Source organism: Urocampus carinirostris, chromosome 14, assembly GCF_059441175.1.
Source record: "Urocampus carinirostris isolate Australia breed hairy pipefish chromosome 14, RoL_Ucar_1.0, whole genome shotgun sequence".
In the NCBI taxonomy this organism is placed as follows: domain Eukaryota; kingdom Metazoa; phylum Chordata; class Actinopteri; order Syngnathiformes; family Syngnathidae; genus Urocampus; species Urocampus carinirostris.
Window position 1 is genome coordinate 28889630 of NC_142362.1, and position 15270 is coordinate 28904899.

Below are 15270 nucleotides of genomic sequence, written 5' to 3' on the forward strand. Positions count from 1 at the left end.
TTTAAGACCATCATACTGTTTTTCATAATTGTCTGAAAATCCAATAAAACCTTATTGATTTGTTTTGCAGTTGGCAAATTTTTCTTGTTGACCTAAGTGAAATGCCACTCTAAAGAAATAGGAATAATGTTTCGTGCCAATAATTATGAACCGCATTTTACGCACTATAAAAGCCCCCGATTATAAGCCTCACCCCTAGAATACAGTATTTTGTCATATATTTTTCTAATATAAGGCACACTGGACTTTGAGGCGCATGGAATTAAAACTACAGTAAAAAGTACCTTATTCATACATATATAACCGTTGCGCATTTTATACACTTAGTGGCATATATATGAGTCCAATAGACCACTGGTGATATACGTGACATATGAAAAGGCATAAAGTTTTATCTCATTATCCCACTATCTTTTACTAACGACGCCAAGAAAATGTTAAAAAAATAAAAATGGAAAAAAAACAGTCCTCCAGAAAGATAAAAAATGCAAAAAAAAGAACAACGGAGAAAACAACTCTCTGGTGTATCTGATAATGAATCCGATTTTGTGTTTATATTATAGGGCGGCTTTCTGTTCTCTCCATTCTCTGACACTGGCAGTGAGTAAAAATAGTGTAGTAATGAGATAAAATAGCAAGCATTTTCATATGTCATCTGTATCACTGGTAGTCTGGTGGTTAGGTGACCCGGGTTCAATTCCGTTGCATACAATGTTTCACGATATTGGTCAGTGATGTTTTTCGATTGATCAATCATTACAAAAATACGGTAGTATAAAATAAAAGATTGCGTATTAACACATGTATAAATACTGAATGCATTTCTAATCTTATCCACTGTATTTTACGGTATACAGGGTGCACCGGGTTAGAAAGCGCACTTTCAAATTTCTGGACTGTTGGGGTTTTTGCTCCTTATATTTCGGAAGATAGCGTAAATCTTCAGCGTGGCAATCATGTATATCACCAGAGTAAATTTTAAAACGATGATAAGAGAGAATAATTATAATAGAGCCTTTGCAATGTCAATAACATTCGAGCCAAAAAGATTTCATTTTGTGTTTGTCAGGCATCATGTTACTCTATCACTTTCAAATGAACTCAAACTACCCATGTGGCATTGAGTCATTTATTGACTAGAGTCTCATGTCAGCAGCTGCTTTTGCCATATGATCACTTTTGCATGACAGTGTTTACGGAATTGTAGAGGACATTTCGATTACGAGTTACACCCCTAGTGATGCATTCACATGAGTTGGGGCAGAAAAACAAAGATGAATTACCTTAAACCTCTTGTCTTGCAGCACTTTCTTGATGGCCACCAACTCTCCGGAATCGCACAGCTTGGCCTGGTAGACCACCCCGAACGACCCATTGCCGATGACCTTCGTATCTGTGTAGCTTACTTCTTGTGGCCTATCAGGGCCTTGGCCTGGAGTGGCCATCACTGTTGTTACCTTGCTGCCATCTTTATCCCCTGAGAGAGAACCAAACAAAAGGAAGTCAGAGGGAGGATAAGGTGGCACTGACGCCAAGAACGTAGTAGAATGAGTGAAATGGCAAAAGGAGAATGACTGTTTTTTGGTATTTGCCAGCTGTGCCTGAGGTTTTCAAACTAATAAGACGGTCAATTAAGGGTAGAATTCTTATCTAATCCTATGTTGGCGTTTTTTGGGGGTGATTGGCAGACATTAGATGTAGAAGTGAATTTGATTCTAAAATGGTGCCTGTACAGATAATATCAAAAGTGTTAAAAGACAGAAAAGCTGACACTGCAAAGCAGGCGATGACAATTCCAGTGACCATGTCATAATTTCCGATAAGAAAACATTAAAACTTCATCAAAACGATAAAAAGGGTTAAATATAATGTAAATGTTTTACAATATTCCAATAATTTGGGAATTGATTAACCTTGTTGCATTTTATTTGTATTAGAGCATACGGGAAAAAGATTGAGTTCAAAATTTGGTGGCCAATGGGTTTCTCAGAACATTCAACTATGGTATTATACTGTTGTTCGCCATGCATTGACAAAAATGTTCATTGAGTTCCAAATTAGAGTAAATATTTGTCCTAAAAACACTTCTAAACTATAATATAAATCAGTCAGATGAAAAAAGGAAAGAAGGCTTGTATCAGTTTGCCCTATTTTACCACATTATGTTTTTTTAATTGTTGGCCTAGGAGCCATTTATAACACTCACACGGGTTATCAAAAGCAGAAAAAATGAAACATTTTTGAAACAACAACTGCTCAACGCAACTATGCTTGGCTTTAAAGACAATTGTATCCAAGGATGAAAACATTATTGGCATCATAACCAGTGTTAATTAACCAATTAGCCATTTCATAATAGAGCTGCAGCCTTTTAAGACTGTAATTAAGGGCTATACAAAATAATCTTACTTGACTGGGCTTAAAAGGAGACTAAGTCAAAAAACATTCTTTAACTACAATTGGACTCAAAAGAGTGTTTAATTAAAAGTACATTAAAATGGGACACACTATTCCTCTGGGGCTGTAAGAGTGAGTGAACATATGTCAGAGATGTGGTAGATATTTATTATGCAGCATCACAGCAGCTGAGTGGTTAGCACATCTGCGGCACAATTCTGAGGTCATGGGTTCAAATCCAACTACCAGCCTTCCTGTGCGGAGTTTGCATGTTCTCCCCGCGCTTAAGTGGTTTTCTTGCGGCCACTCCGGTTTCCTCCCGCATTCCAAAAACATGCATGGTAGGTGAATTGATGACTGCAAATTGCTCCTAGCTATGAGTGAGCGTATACATTTTTGTCTTGTCTCTGTGTGCCATGCAACTAGCTCGCAACTAGTTGAGGGTGACCCCTGCCCACTGCCCGAATAAAGTTGGGATGGGCACCAGAACCCCTGCGACCCTACTCAGGATAAGCGGTGCAAATAATGGATGGAGGGTTGATAACAAGCTGAGTAATGTAAAACGAACGGTAATCATTAGACCATCTTTACGAAAATTCTGGGAGTGTTATTTATTTTATGCAACTATACTATTCTGGGAAGTGGTCCAAACCTAAGATAAGTCAAAAGTATGGCAGTAACCTTGACTGCTTCATTTTTTGTGTGTCATTATGGCTTCTCTCATTAAAGCAAATGACAGAAAACTGCATCATTTTCATTGTGTATTGGCAGAATAAGACCAATTAGTTCTCTGTTCAGATAGATTCCCATTTATGCTTCACCAGAGATGTCATAAAAAATATATACATACAGACGCCCCCCTACTTACAAACGAGATACGTTCTGGGTAATCGTTCTTAAGTTGAACTTGTTCGTAAGTTGCTTCAGTGCTATATTATGGATGGAATGTATGTTAAAGGTTTATATATGTATGTTTAAGGCGTGTATAAGTAACCTGTATTGTTTTACACTAAAAAATAACATTTCATAAAATGCTCTCAAAAGATAAATAAAGTTAAGTTAAACTGACTTTTGGAAGATGAGCTTCAAGAGTAGAAAGTGGCAGGGAAAAAAAGTGATCCAACTAATTCTCAACCGCATTAAGCTTTCTTATTCCGCTTTCATTTCAAATGAAACAACTCGCCTATTCTTTACACCAACCATATTGAATGGATGCACGAGGTATTAAACAATAAAAATGTCAGCGTTCTTAGCGCGCTGGAGATACAATATAGTATGTTTACACACGAACTAGGAAGAGGAAGCCGGATTTCTTCTTTGGGGAGGATGCTGGGTGAGCTCTCACGGCGCCACACGCCGGTAGCAGCAGAAAGAAGCACGACAGTACTGTCCTCTACTCGGAAAAAGGTGCACAAAACTAAATCTAACTTACAGCAATGTCCGGATATTTTTCGACATCCCGAAAAAAATGTTCGTATCTACCGTTTATCATAACTCAAATGTTCGTAAGTATGGGAGCTTCTGTATAGGTAATACGGATTAATAACACAATGTAGACATTAAATGTTAATGAGTAGATTAAAATGCCAACACTGTAACAGAATAATGTAGTTCCCCTTATTTCCCATGGGAAAATTTTTCAATGCAGTTGTTTGACTACATGAGAGGGTTTTCCCGATATAATATCAGTTATGGATAGTATCGATCTAATATGATCTATAAAGTAGGGGTTTTCCTTAACCACTAGGGTCATAGTGGCACCATTTCCTGTGGTGTGTCTTGGGCAAGTCAAGCCTGGTGGTGCCCATCCCACTCCAGGCCAACAAATGTTTCCATCCGGTCTAGGATTAAATTGAATTCCTAATCTACAACATTGGCATCCATATAAAAGAAGTCCACTGCAGTTTCTGTTGTAATGCAGCGACAAAGGACTTAAATTCATGGTTTGTCTGAACGAATTTGTTCTTTGCGTTAAGCAGCGCTGCCTAGCGATGTCATCACTCTGCGACATTAACAGAGTCTTTTGAGATCAGGACTCTTCATCTGCTCTATAGAAAGACAAAACAGAATATGAAAATCTATTCAAGCCCATATTTTATTCTTAAAACAACTTTAGATACACTTAGAAGCATCTTTGAAGATCTGTTCTTGATTTACAGTGCTGGACTTTGATTGTGCACATCTCGGTGAATGATGTGACTTTGAACGTGTGTTAGCATGTGAAGCTTGCCGAGAGATCAAAGAAATGTATTAAATTCTGCATTTAAAATATACTATTAAGAAAAGCAAACCATTTGAGGTGACAAATAAGAGTGAATGGCACCATTTCTACACTTTCCATGTATTGTCTTCCTTGCTTGTTTCCAGCAACCTTTAATCATCAAAGTCATAACTGCTATATTTAAGTTCTACGTCAATAATTTGAATGTTAACTTGTATATTGAGATTAGTTGTTTAGTAAATTCCTGCACGTGTTGTGTAGACTTTTTATAGAGGCTGCTTCGTGATCTTGTTTCCTGGAATCATCCACTCTTTGCTTACTTATTTCATCGCTTCACTAAACAGCCATTTACCGATCATCACTATAATTGTTGGCTCTTCTTTACTCTGGAAACAATCCCTTGACATCTCAAAATAAATGAAGCTAAGCGGTCAAGATGTGTTAGGACTATTTTTGTTTTGAGGGCATTCAGATTTTTTCTTTTTTTATCAATTTTAGATCGATATTTGGATTGTGTCAAACATATTTTTTTCTTTGAATTTTGACCTGAAATCTCAGGTGTTATTGTGTTTGTTTTATTTATTAATATTTTTTACAATTCAGTCACATGTTCCAAGACATTGAAACACATTAGTGGATCTGTGCTTATTTATGTTCGAGTCTAACAGGTCGAACCTATTAGAGACTCCAAGGGCCGTTGGAAAGGTAACACTATACTGTTGATTACTCAAATCTAAGCAGGACAAAAGTTAAGGCTAATATTGCTAACTTGAATTGAGTCAAGGAACAAGAATCGTTGCAATTTAAACTGCATTTTGGGCGGTTGGAATTGAAAAAAACTCAAGAAGAGCATGTAAAATTTCTGCCTATATGGAATAATATAGCATCAATATCGGACAATGCTCCAAGATCAATATTGGTAACGTTTTATAAGCGAGACATTAGTATTGGGACATACCCACTACACACGTAACTTTGTAACTGAACAAAATTAAACTTATTCTACTGTGTTATGGTTTCCATACATTCATAAAAAATGACAGAATTTGTCATGGGAAACAACATACATAGAGTAGTTCAGGCCACGCCGATTTAAAATACTCAATTGTATGTACCTTTGAAAGTGAAATTAATAACCATTATTTTATGGATTGAAGTTATTTAACTTAAAAGAATGCTCAAATATTTTTGCAACTGCTGCTGTAAACCGCAAACTTGGCTGGAAAGTGGCTACATGACAACATTGACATCAAAGATAAAAGCAACACCAGTCAATCTATTGACGAAACGAGCAATTTAAGCAAATGGATCACACAGAGAGCAATGTTTTGACAAACAGGAAATGATTATCTTCAGTATGTGCATGTATGTACAGCTCAAACAACAACTTCACCACAAATCACAATCAGTACCAAACCACTATCAGCAATTCAGCCTCACAGTCAAAGTGCAAGAAAGTGGAAGTGTGTAAATGTTATGTACTGATTACAATTCATTACTGAACGGTGTGCTTAACATTAAATCGGTGCTGTACAGAATTTTGAACTTTTATACCCACTAGGTCCATATCGTCATAATTGCAGCCTGTGTCAAGCTTCTTATGTTGCACGTGCAAGTATGTGCATTTCTTAGACATGCTCAAATAAACTCTTCCTTTATCAACTTTACTGTTTTTTTTTGGAGTTGCGTACATCGGACCTCCTTTTAGGTAGACAATTGTGGCTTTTCATTGATGTTTCTCGCCGCGTGTGTCGCGGTTAGTATGATATTGTTAGGCCAGACCCTCGTTAGTGTCAGGGCTGCAGAAAGCTTCCAGTTTTGTTTGCCTCCGATTAGCTCCCCATTAGCTGCACAGTGTGTTGGTTGGCCAGCTCGCCTGCCGTGTCCTTTGTTTTTTTTCTGGACCATGTTCGCGTCTATCACATTAGCTGATTTCAGTTCTTGGTTCGCCTGGCTGCCCACTGTCTGTTTTTTTCCTCGCATTTTTCTGCTGCCGCTGCATCAGCATTACCTTGATCGGTCCCGGTTAGCCCCCGTTAACTGCACACAGAATGTTGTTTTGGCCGGCTAGCCTGCCTTGACCATTGGTTTATTCCCGGACAGGTTCGCATTTGTCACTTGCGACACAACGACTTAGCGCTATATAAATGCAACAAAACAAAAAGTACTAAAGCTTCGCTTCAAATACTCGACTCCACTTATCAACCAAAGAAACAATATGGTGACTGGCTTGCTAAAGTGCAGGTGTTCCTCACATGACATCACAGCTCAGGAAGTCAAAATCAAGACCGGCTGTCTTCAAAAAGCTTTATCTCAGAAAATCATTGGAATATAACAATAAAATTGATTCTGATTTTATGCTAAAATCATGTAGTTCCTGACATTTTTTATGTTTTAGAATTTGGGAATACCTTTCAGGTAGACATCCATATTTAAGATTTTTTAAAAAGGTACGGAACCTACAAATTGAATACCATAGCAAGCAGCTCTCAATGAAAAGTGAGTCAATAACAAAGAAACAAATGATGTGGATTTTATTTAGCAAGTAGATACAGACCCAGCTGACTAACCCCAGTGATGGGTACGCCCAGTCAATCTCAGGAGACATACAGACACAGAATCAGCTCGACTCATCATAATCCCTCAATGAACCTAACAAGAAGGCTTTTAAAATAGGCAGGAAGCTGAAGTAACAAGAGAAAAAAAGATATAGAGCAGGAAGGACATGCCACAAGTATGAGGCAGACTGACTAATCAGTAGGTCAGCATGCTCTCTTGGTCACAATTATTCAATCACTAATTATTACTATAACTAGGGATTTTCGATACTACTTTTTTTCAAACTGATACAGGACATCTCGGTCTTGAGTAGTCATCGATACCCAACAATCCATCCATTATCTGCACCGCCTGTCCTCAGTAGGGTCACGGGGGTGCTGTGGCCCATCCCACTTATCTTCAGGTAGTGGGCAATGGACGCCCTGAACTGATTGCCAGCCAGTCACAGGGCAGACAACCCACTCGCTCATTCAAACCTAGGGACAATTTGGACCGACCAATTGAACTGACATGCATGTTTTTGGAATGTGGGAGGAAACCGGAGTGCCCGGATGAAACCCACACAAGCACGGGGAGAACATGCAAACTCCAAACAAGTAGGTTCGATCTCATGACCTCAGAACTGTGCCGCACATGCGCTAACCACTGCACAGCGGTGCTGCCGTAATCGATACCAATACCACTGATACATAAAGTAGCCTTCCCTGTGAAAATAAATGTTTTAAAAGAAATATCTTCGAACGCAATATTTTCTTCTTAAAGGGACATTGTGTATTATTCGGCACATCCTGGCGATAGAAAAAGTCATGTAAATGGTAAAATGGTAAATGGTCTGCATTTATACAGCACTTTTCAAGTCAATGAAGACCTCCCAAAGCGCTTTACAATGTGCTTCACACTTACCCATTCACACAAACACACTCACACATGTAAGAAAATATGGATTTGAATAATAAGAGAAAATACATGAGCTATCACAAAAACATGCACTGTTTTAAATGTGTATTTATTGTACATAACATAAGGCTCACCTAAAGCAGCGTTTCTCAACTGGTGGGTTGCAGACTACGTCAAGAGCCTTTTTTCTTGCCAAAATTACAGAAATGATTGGCACAGATAGAGAAGAAATGATCTGCCCTGATATAGAATATGATTGTCCTGAATGCAGCAAGTAATTATCTTTTAATTAACTTATTATCCATGAGAATACCTAAAATCACAATTATAATTCCTTTCAATGCATAACATTAAGTCAATTTAAGTGATTTAAATAAAAATGTTGAAATATAAGGCAGTGGGACAACATGCCCCCCACATTGCTCATGACGTATATATAAGTGGTGTGTATTTTTAGATGCATGAGTGACCAGGCCTTTGGTGGTAAATGGCTCCACGCCCCTCTAAAGAGTATAGATATCATATAGATGATTAGCCTGAATGCAGAAAAGAAGCTTGGTCATTCCCTTAGATTGCATCAGATTGAGAGGTCATATCAAGAAGAAACTCATCCTAACAATAATTTCCTTTTTTTGTATCACTCAAGCCTGTGGAGTCATCTTTTACAGGCACACCTTCCACTGTGACAGTTGCGTAATCCCCAGCCTGCCATGGCCCTGCCTGCTGCGTTAACAAGCGCAGTTTATGTGGCAACTCAGCTCTATGATTAGGGGTGGGCGAATGGATACAAATATCGATATTATTGATACAAGGCAACTACTTTGATCAGATCAATACTATTGTTTTGTTATTGATACTTCACTCCTACACCAATTTCCTAAAAACGCAGCTTCTCATTTTTTTTCTACTGTTGAAGTTTAAATTGTAGTTATAGTATTTAATTTTAAAATTGAAACATTTCTAGTTTTATTGTAATTATAAACTTACGCAAGGGAAAGGGGTTTGAGAAAAAAAGATCCTACCATCTAAGGGTGGAGGGATCGATCCAAATATGGATATCATCAATACTGAGTGAATGGGGTTTTTAAGGGTTATTGTTCTATCTTCGTTATTCCTTATCCATTATCCGTTATCGGTCAGTTCATAATACACTTTGAGCTGTTCGATAGAAGAAGAATAGAATAGAATATACCTTTATTGTCATTGTTACAAATGGGCTAACATATTGTGACAACGAAATTGGGCATGACACTCCAGTTTTACACATTCATAGTGAGGTATGAGCAAGAAGATAAAGGAACAGAGAAGATAATGTTATAAGACAAGGGGGATAAGGCTATAGTTATAATTTACATGGTATTTACACAAGAAATGTCGGCATGTGGGATGTTACATACAGGGTTGTCGTGATAACGTTGGTACCATTGTCTTTGAATGAATACTGTCTTCACATTTGAACTACAGCTATATGATGCCACATGATGAATAACCAAGGGTCCAGAGACACTTTGGTACGATATCACATAATACATCGCGTTTCTTAAAGGGTGTGTTACCGCGTTTGAGGTGTCTTTTGAAATTGTGAATGTGTTTAATTGCTTTTAAAAGTGTCAATAAAATTGTTCAAACCAAAACCCTTTGAAAAAAGTCGTTTTTTTTCTCTATTAAGTATGTGTTAAAAATGCCCTGATGGAAAAAGCTATTATGCTATTTTCTACCGCGCCTGTCTGCTTTTATCTTACTTTTAGCAAAGCTGTTTGGGGCAAAACACATTATGTAGGAGGAATAGGGGGGCTGTTGTTGAGTGACCTCATACTCATCACCACATTTTTATTTTTCCATTTGTTGGTGCAGAATTAAAATGGTGAAAAAAAGAAGAGGCCTTTTCGAATACAGTCCAAACGCCAACCAAAATCCCAAAAGATGAAAAAGAAGGGTTTTAGGGCGGGTCTAGCCAGGATTTGATGGCAGAAAGTGACAAATTTCCAAATTCCGTACAGCTCTTTAATGGAAACATAAAACCATTTTAGTGCCTAAAATATTTTTTCTGAGTTTACAGTAAATATAAACTAACTCAAGGGTGGAGGGGTTGAATTATTGAAATTGAATTACATTTTCAAGCAAAACGTACTGTGATTCCTTGCTGTATGTAATTTTGCTACTTTGTTGATTTTCCCGTTCAGAGTGTTTTACATTCTGCTTGGCTAAACAGAAGAAGATGCTTTCTATCGCCAACAAAAGTGGACTTCTCGACCTGCTAAACTTGCTCCGGAGCCACATGCAGGTCTTTGGCACTGCCTCTTGTCTCTGGCGCTTTTTTAAAAATGTTTGATACTAGAAAGATATACAATTTCTTTAGGATACAACTTAGAGGTAAATGCTGCTTTCCATAACATCCACATGATGGAGGCAAAGTGTCATGAAAAGATGCAAGTTTCCTTAATCCATACAATTGTGTAATGAACCGGAGGGATTATTTTTAAAGTTTTAATTTGACAGTACAAAAGTTAGTTTGTATGAAGTGCAGTACTATTATTTGTTAAACAAATACTTGAGCTTGTAAGTTGCAGGGTTCATATACATTTTTTTGGGCAAAATTCAAACACTTTTTAAGGACTTTCAAAGCCAATGTTTCAATTGGTCGAGTACCATTAAAAGTCATTCATTTTGCCGATCCAGAACTATAACTATATTTTTAATCTTGCATGTGAATTTATTAAAACGTGATTTTAGATCTTTTAGTAAATTGAGATTGTATTTGTGATATGAACAGTACGTATGTAAATCTTTTTTAGTCAAATCACTCCGCATACAGGTGTTGGGTAAAAATGACAGTAATACGTATCTTACATTTTTTATTGCAGGGAGTTCTTCCCATTACAGTTTACCACAGGGAAAATCTACCATGATATTTGCATGGCCCATAATAAATGTCCATAACTAACACATGATTCCTTCACTAATATTTCATAGCGCCCTGTCTAGGTTTCGCAAGCCGGTGTCCTCTTGGGATGACGCTTCATAGGGCAATGTCATACAGACTAATGCCAGCTGCCATTAATCACGAGAGAAGAAACACAATGGCAAAGCGAATCCACCAGAAAACAGTTACTGCAACATTTTTAGGAAGACTAGTTGAGAAACATGCCAACAGTTTCAAGCATGTACAACTACTTCACCCAAAATCAAAGCACCTTCCATCTCTTGAAAACACATTCGAATTCAAGCATTTACAGATTTCAAGCGCCATTACGAACCCTGAAATTGGGTTTGTTGTTTAGAAATAAGCACGGCGGGGCAGTAGTTAGCACGTGTGCGGCACAGCTCTGGGGTCATGAGATCGAACCTCCTGTGTGGAGTTTACATGTTCTCCCTGTGCTCGCGTGGGTTTCCCCTGGGCACTCTGGTTATCTCCCACATTCCAAAAACATGCATTTCAGGTTAATTGGCCGGTCCAAATTGTCCCTCGGTGTGAATGACTGAGTGAGTTGTCTGACTCGGTGTGCCCTGCGACAGGCTGGCAACCAGTTCAGGGTGTCCCATGCCCACTGCCCGAAGATAGCTGGGATGGGCTCCAGCACTACCGCGACACTACTGAGGATAAGCGGTCCAGATCATGGATGGAGGGTCTCTGCACTACAGTCCCTATTGATGATAAGAGGTGCTGGGTAGGTTGACGGGCCGCTTCACTACCTGAATTTGAGTATGACTTCCTTGGTTTTTATGGTGTTCAGTATGAGTTGTTTTTTCGACACATCTTTTTATTTATGATGGATTTCCTTAGAAGAAGCTCAATGGGTGTGTGAAAAGATGACTAGATAACATGACAATGAAAGAGAAACTGCCCAAAGTTAGCTGGGATGGGCTCCAGCACTCCCGCGACCCTACTGAGGATAAGCGGTCCAGATAATGGATGGATGTTTGGAAATCAATTCTTACGTGAATAAAAGTGTTCCACCTCGCGGGTTTGAACTAAAACGGGACGTTTTTGGATCGCGACCCCTGCGAAAAACGAGGGATTACTGTCTTGGTATCAATCGATACTACACTGTATTCACTCGGATCGGATCAACACGAAAAATCCCCAGTATTGCCCACCCCTACCACCATGTATTTACTGGACTGGATCGATACCATAAATCCCAGTATCGCCCACTATGACTCATCTTCGAAACGCTTTATAGTACCGTAATCATCATGACAAGCGCGGAACCGAATCCAGATCGCTTTCAACCTCCAGGCCCAGCTGTCACGCTGGGGCCCGAGTGAGTGGACACCTCACGCGGGATCCATGCTAAGCTAATCGGTGGCTAACATTCTGGTTCGCGAGGAGGGGTGGGGTATATGAGTGGATGGGCTTCTTGGGTGGAGCCCATCGCCGATCGGGCTCCGGGTGCAGGGGTGCAAAAAGGCCACTTACTGCTGACTTTCATGCTGCCGAAGGCGGACGGCTGCGGTACCGGCTTGCAGCTCTCCGCGAAGGATGTGGTCCTGGGCCGACCCGACATGATCCAATCGCTCGCTGGCGCTTCTCGGTGGAATTTGCTTAGTGATATCTGAAGGTTTTCATCCAAGAAGAAAAATCAGAAAAAAATGGGAGGGTAGATAGGTGGAAAGGAGATAAGATAGAAAACGCTTGCCTAATTAAAGTGAGCCTTTAAGTCCAATTTTGTGCATTACCCCCCCTCCTTTGAATCGTTGTGCCGTCAGAGAAAAAGCCTCTCCGACTAAAATGCTCATGCAGTGGGCTTCCTTCGCGGTTACGTTATGAAATAAAACTGCTCCAGATTCCGAATGGCTTTCACAAAGATGCTAATGTTAGCATGTGTGCTAAATGCGGCTTTTTTTACGGCTAGTCCGGGTTCTTGTTCATATTCCGATGTGGAGCCTCGGTAAAGCGACTGCCATGGCGGCTCCCTTCGCCGTAGCTGAGCGAGCCTTTCAGAATGTCCAACTGCAAGTCCCTGGAACTCTCCAATTCGCAAGAGGCGCTGTTCAAAATATTGTCTTATAAACGACGGTTATTACAGAAACGATTTTCAAATAGGACAGAGTTGGATTCGGGAGAGCGACTGCACTAGGCTTCTTTTTTATTCCTTTCCCATCGTGGTGTGGTGTCGTTCGCGATCGAAACGGTACTAGAAACAGGCTCTCGGAGAAGTTGACTCCCCGCCAATAAAGAGCCGGTTCCCTGATGTGTTGTTGACTTCAAATGTGTTTAGTATGGAAAGAATACAGTTGTTTTGTGTTTTATATTTTCTTGTAAATCATTGAAGGCTATGTGTCAAGCATGCGGCCCTCGAGCCAGATCAGGCCCGCCAAGGTTTTCAAATCGGCCCGCGAGACAACATCCAGAGAAGCACAGGAGAAACATCAGCTGCAGTTTTAAAAATGCCCACTTGATGTTGACAAAGCCAAGCTCTGCTCGTAAATCAACTGGAGTTATATTACTTTCTCTCTCTTTTCTCTGCTGCCCTTTCCTTTGTTTTTTCTCTTTTTTTTGACTCTCTTTTTCTCTACTTTTTTTCTGTATCTCGCTCTCGCGCTCTCTCTTTTATATGTGTGTAACCGCGGTGTACTTGTCCCACCAAAGATCCACATTCACGCTGGACTGGATGATGAGGTTTTTATTACAGTTACTGCAAATGGGTGAGTCACAACATTAGCTTTTCTGTTGGCTTTGATCTCTTTGATCTCTGCAAATGGATGAGTCACAACATTAGCTTTTCTGCTGGCTTTGATCTCTTTGATCTCATTGCAGTTCTCTCTGGTAAGACTGCCAACAAAGCATATCAAAGAGCTTTCTTTTTACTTTACAGAAAATACATTTTAGAATATCAAAATACATTTTTACATCTTTACATTTTAACAAGATACTTTTAACAAGAGATCGTATAGTGGATTTTTAACGTTTACAATGGATTCAACTTATTTTTCTTTCGTCTGAATTTTAACCAACATCATCCTTTTTTAATGTATATGAAAAAATAGAAATAAAAACAATAATGAGTATAAAAACGGGTACAAGTTACCTGCAAATGGATGAGTCACAACATTAGCTTTTCTGTTGGCTTTGATCTCTTTGATCTTTACAAGGGGAATTCATAATTTAGTAAAACAGAAACAAAACGAAAATAAACCTAAACAGCTTGACAATATCCATCACATTACTGTGCATGTTGAGAGATTTGTCAGCTAGGGTTATAATGTTTAAAATTAACTTATTTTGTGGAGCACCAAAAGATGTGTCTTACCATTGCAGTTCTCTCTCTTGTAGGACTGCCAACAAACCCCGCCTCCCGGTCACATGTCAGAAGCCAAAACCAAACCCCACCCCATACCAGCAGATAGCACTGTTGGACTCATCATTGCAGGACATTTACCAAAAACTATACACATATTTCAGCAGGAATTTCAATAAAACAAAAGTTATTATTACACCCGTTACATATATATATATAAATCTCAATCTTTTTCTTTCTTTCTTTTTAACTTTCTTTTCCCTGTCTTCATTTCATTTTTCTCTCTTTCAATATCTCTCTCCTCTCTGTTTCTCCCTCACTCTTTTTCTTACTCTTTCTCTCTCTCTCTCTCTCTCCCGTTGTCACACTCTCATTCTCTTCTTTGTTTTGTTTATTTTCTATATGTCAGTTTTTCTTTCTCTCCATGTCGCTCTCTTTGTCTTCCTTCTCTATCTCTCTCTTTGTCACACTCTCATTCTTTTTTTTCTTGTTCATTTTCTATATCATTTTGTCCCTTTCTCTCTGTGTGTCGCTCTCTTTCTCTCTCACTTCCCTCTCTTTCTCTCTCACACTCGCATTCTCTTTTTGCTCTTGTTCATTCTCTATAACAGTCTGTCCTCTTTATGTTTCTCTCTCATTTTCTTTTTGTCTTTTTTACTCACACTCTTTTCTCTCTCTCTCTGTCCTCTCTTGTTATCTGTTTCTCTCTTATTTTCTCTTTTTCCCTGGTTCTCTCTATCTCTCTGGCTCTTCTTATCTCTTTAATCTACCTGTCCGACCTCCATGAGGTTTTTTTCTTCTGCTGTGGCCACCACGCTTATTTAAGGAGTCTTTTAAAAGTTTAAAGGTGAATATGTTCTCTATTAGGTATTTGTTAACTCTGTTCAACAAGCCCTTATGCATTATTTTCCATTGCCCTTATTTGCTTTTATCTTACTTTTATCTGAGCTGTTA

General features: G+C 39.0%; 1 protein-coding gene across 3 annotated transcripts in view; it reads right to left on the reverse strand.

Annotated features, from left to right (window-relative positions):
• Positions 1-13160, reverse strand: part of gsk3ba (glycogen synthase kinase 3 beta, genome duplicate a) — a 53861-nt gene extending 40701 nt beyond the window's left edge. For 2 of the 3 annotated variants that reach the window (XM_088353437.1, XM_088353435.1), the window contains exons 1-2: positions 12495-13160; positions 1284-1477 (exon numbers count right to left, since the gene is read on the reverse strand). In XM_088353437.1, the coding sequence (XP_088209563.1) occupies positions 1284-1477; positions 12495-12582 (282 nt within the window). In that variant the 5' untranslated portion in view covers positions 12583-13160. The remainder of the gene's footprint in view (positions 1-1283; positions 1478-12494) is intronic. The other variant, XM_088353436.1, reaches the window with a different exon arrangement.
• Between the last annotated feature and the right edge of the window lie 2110 nt (positions 13161-15270).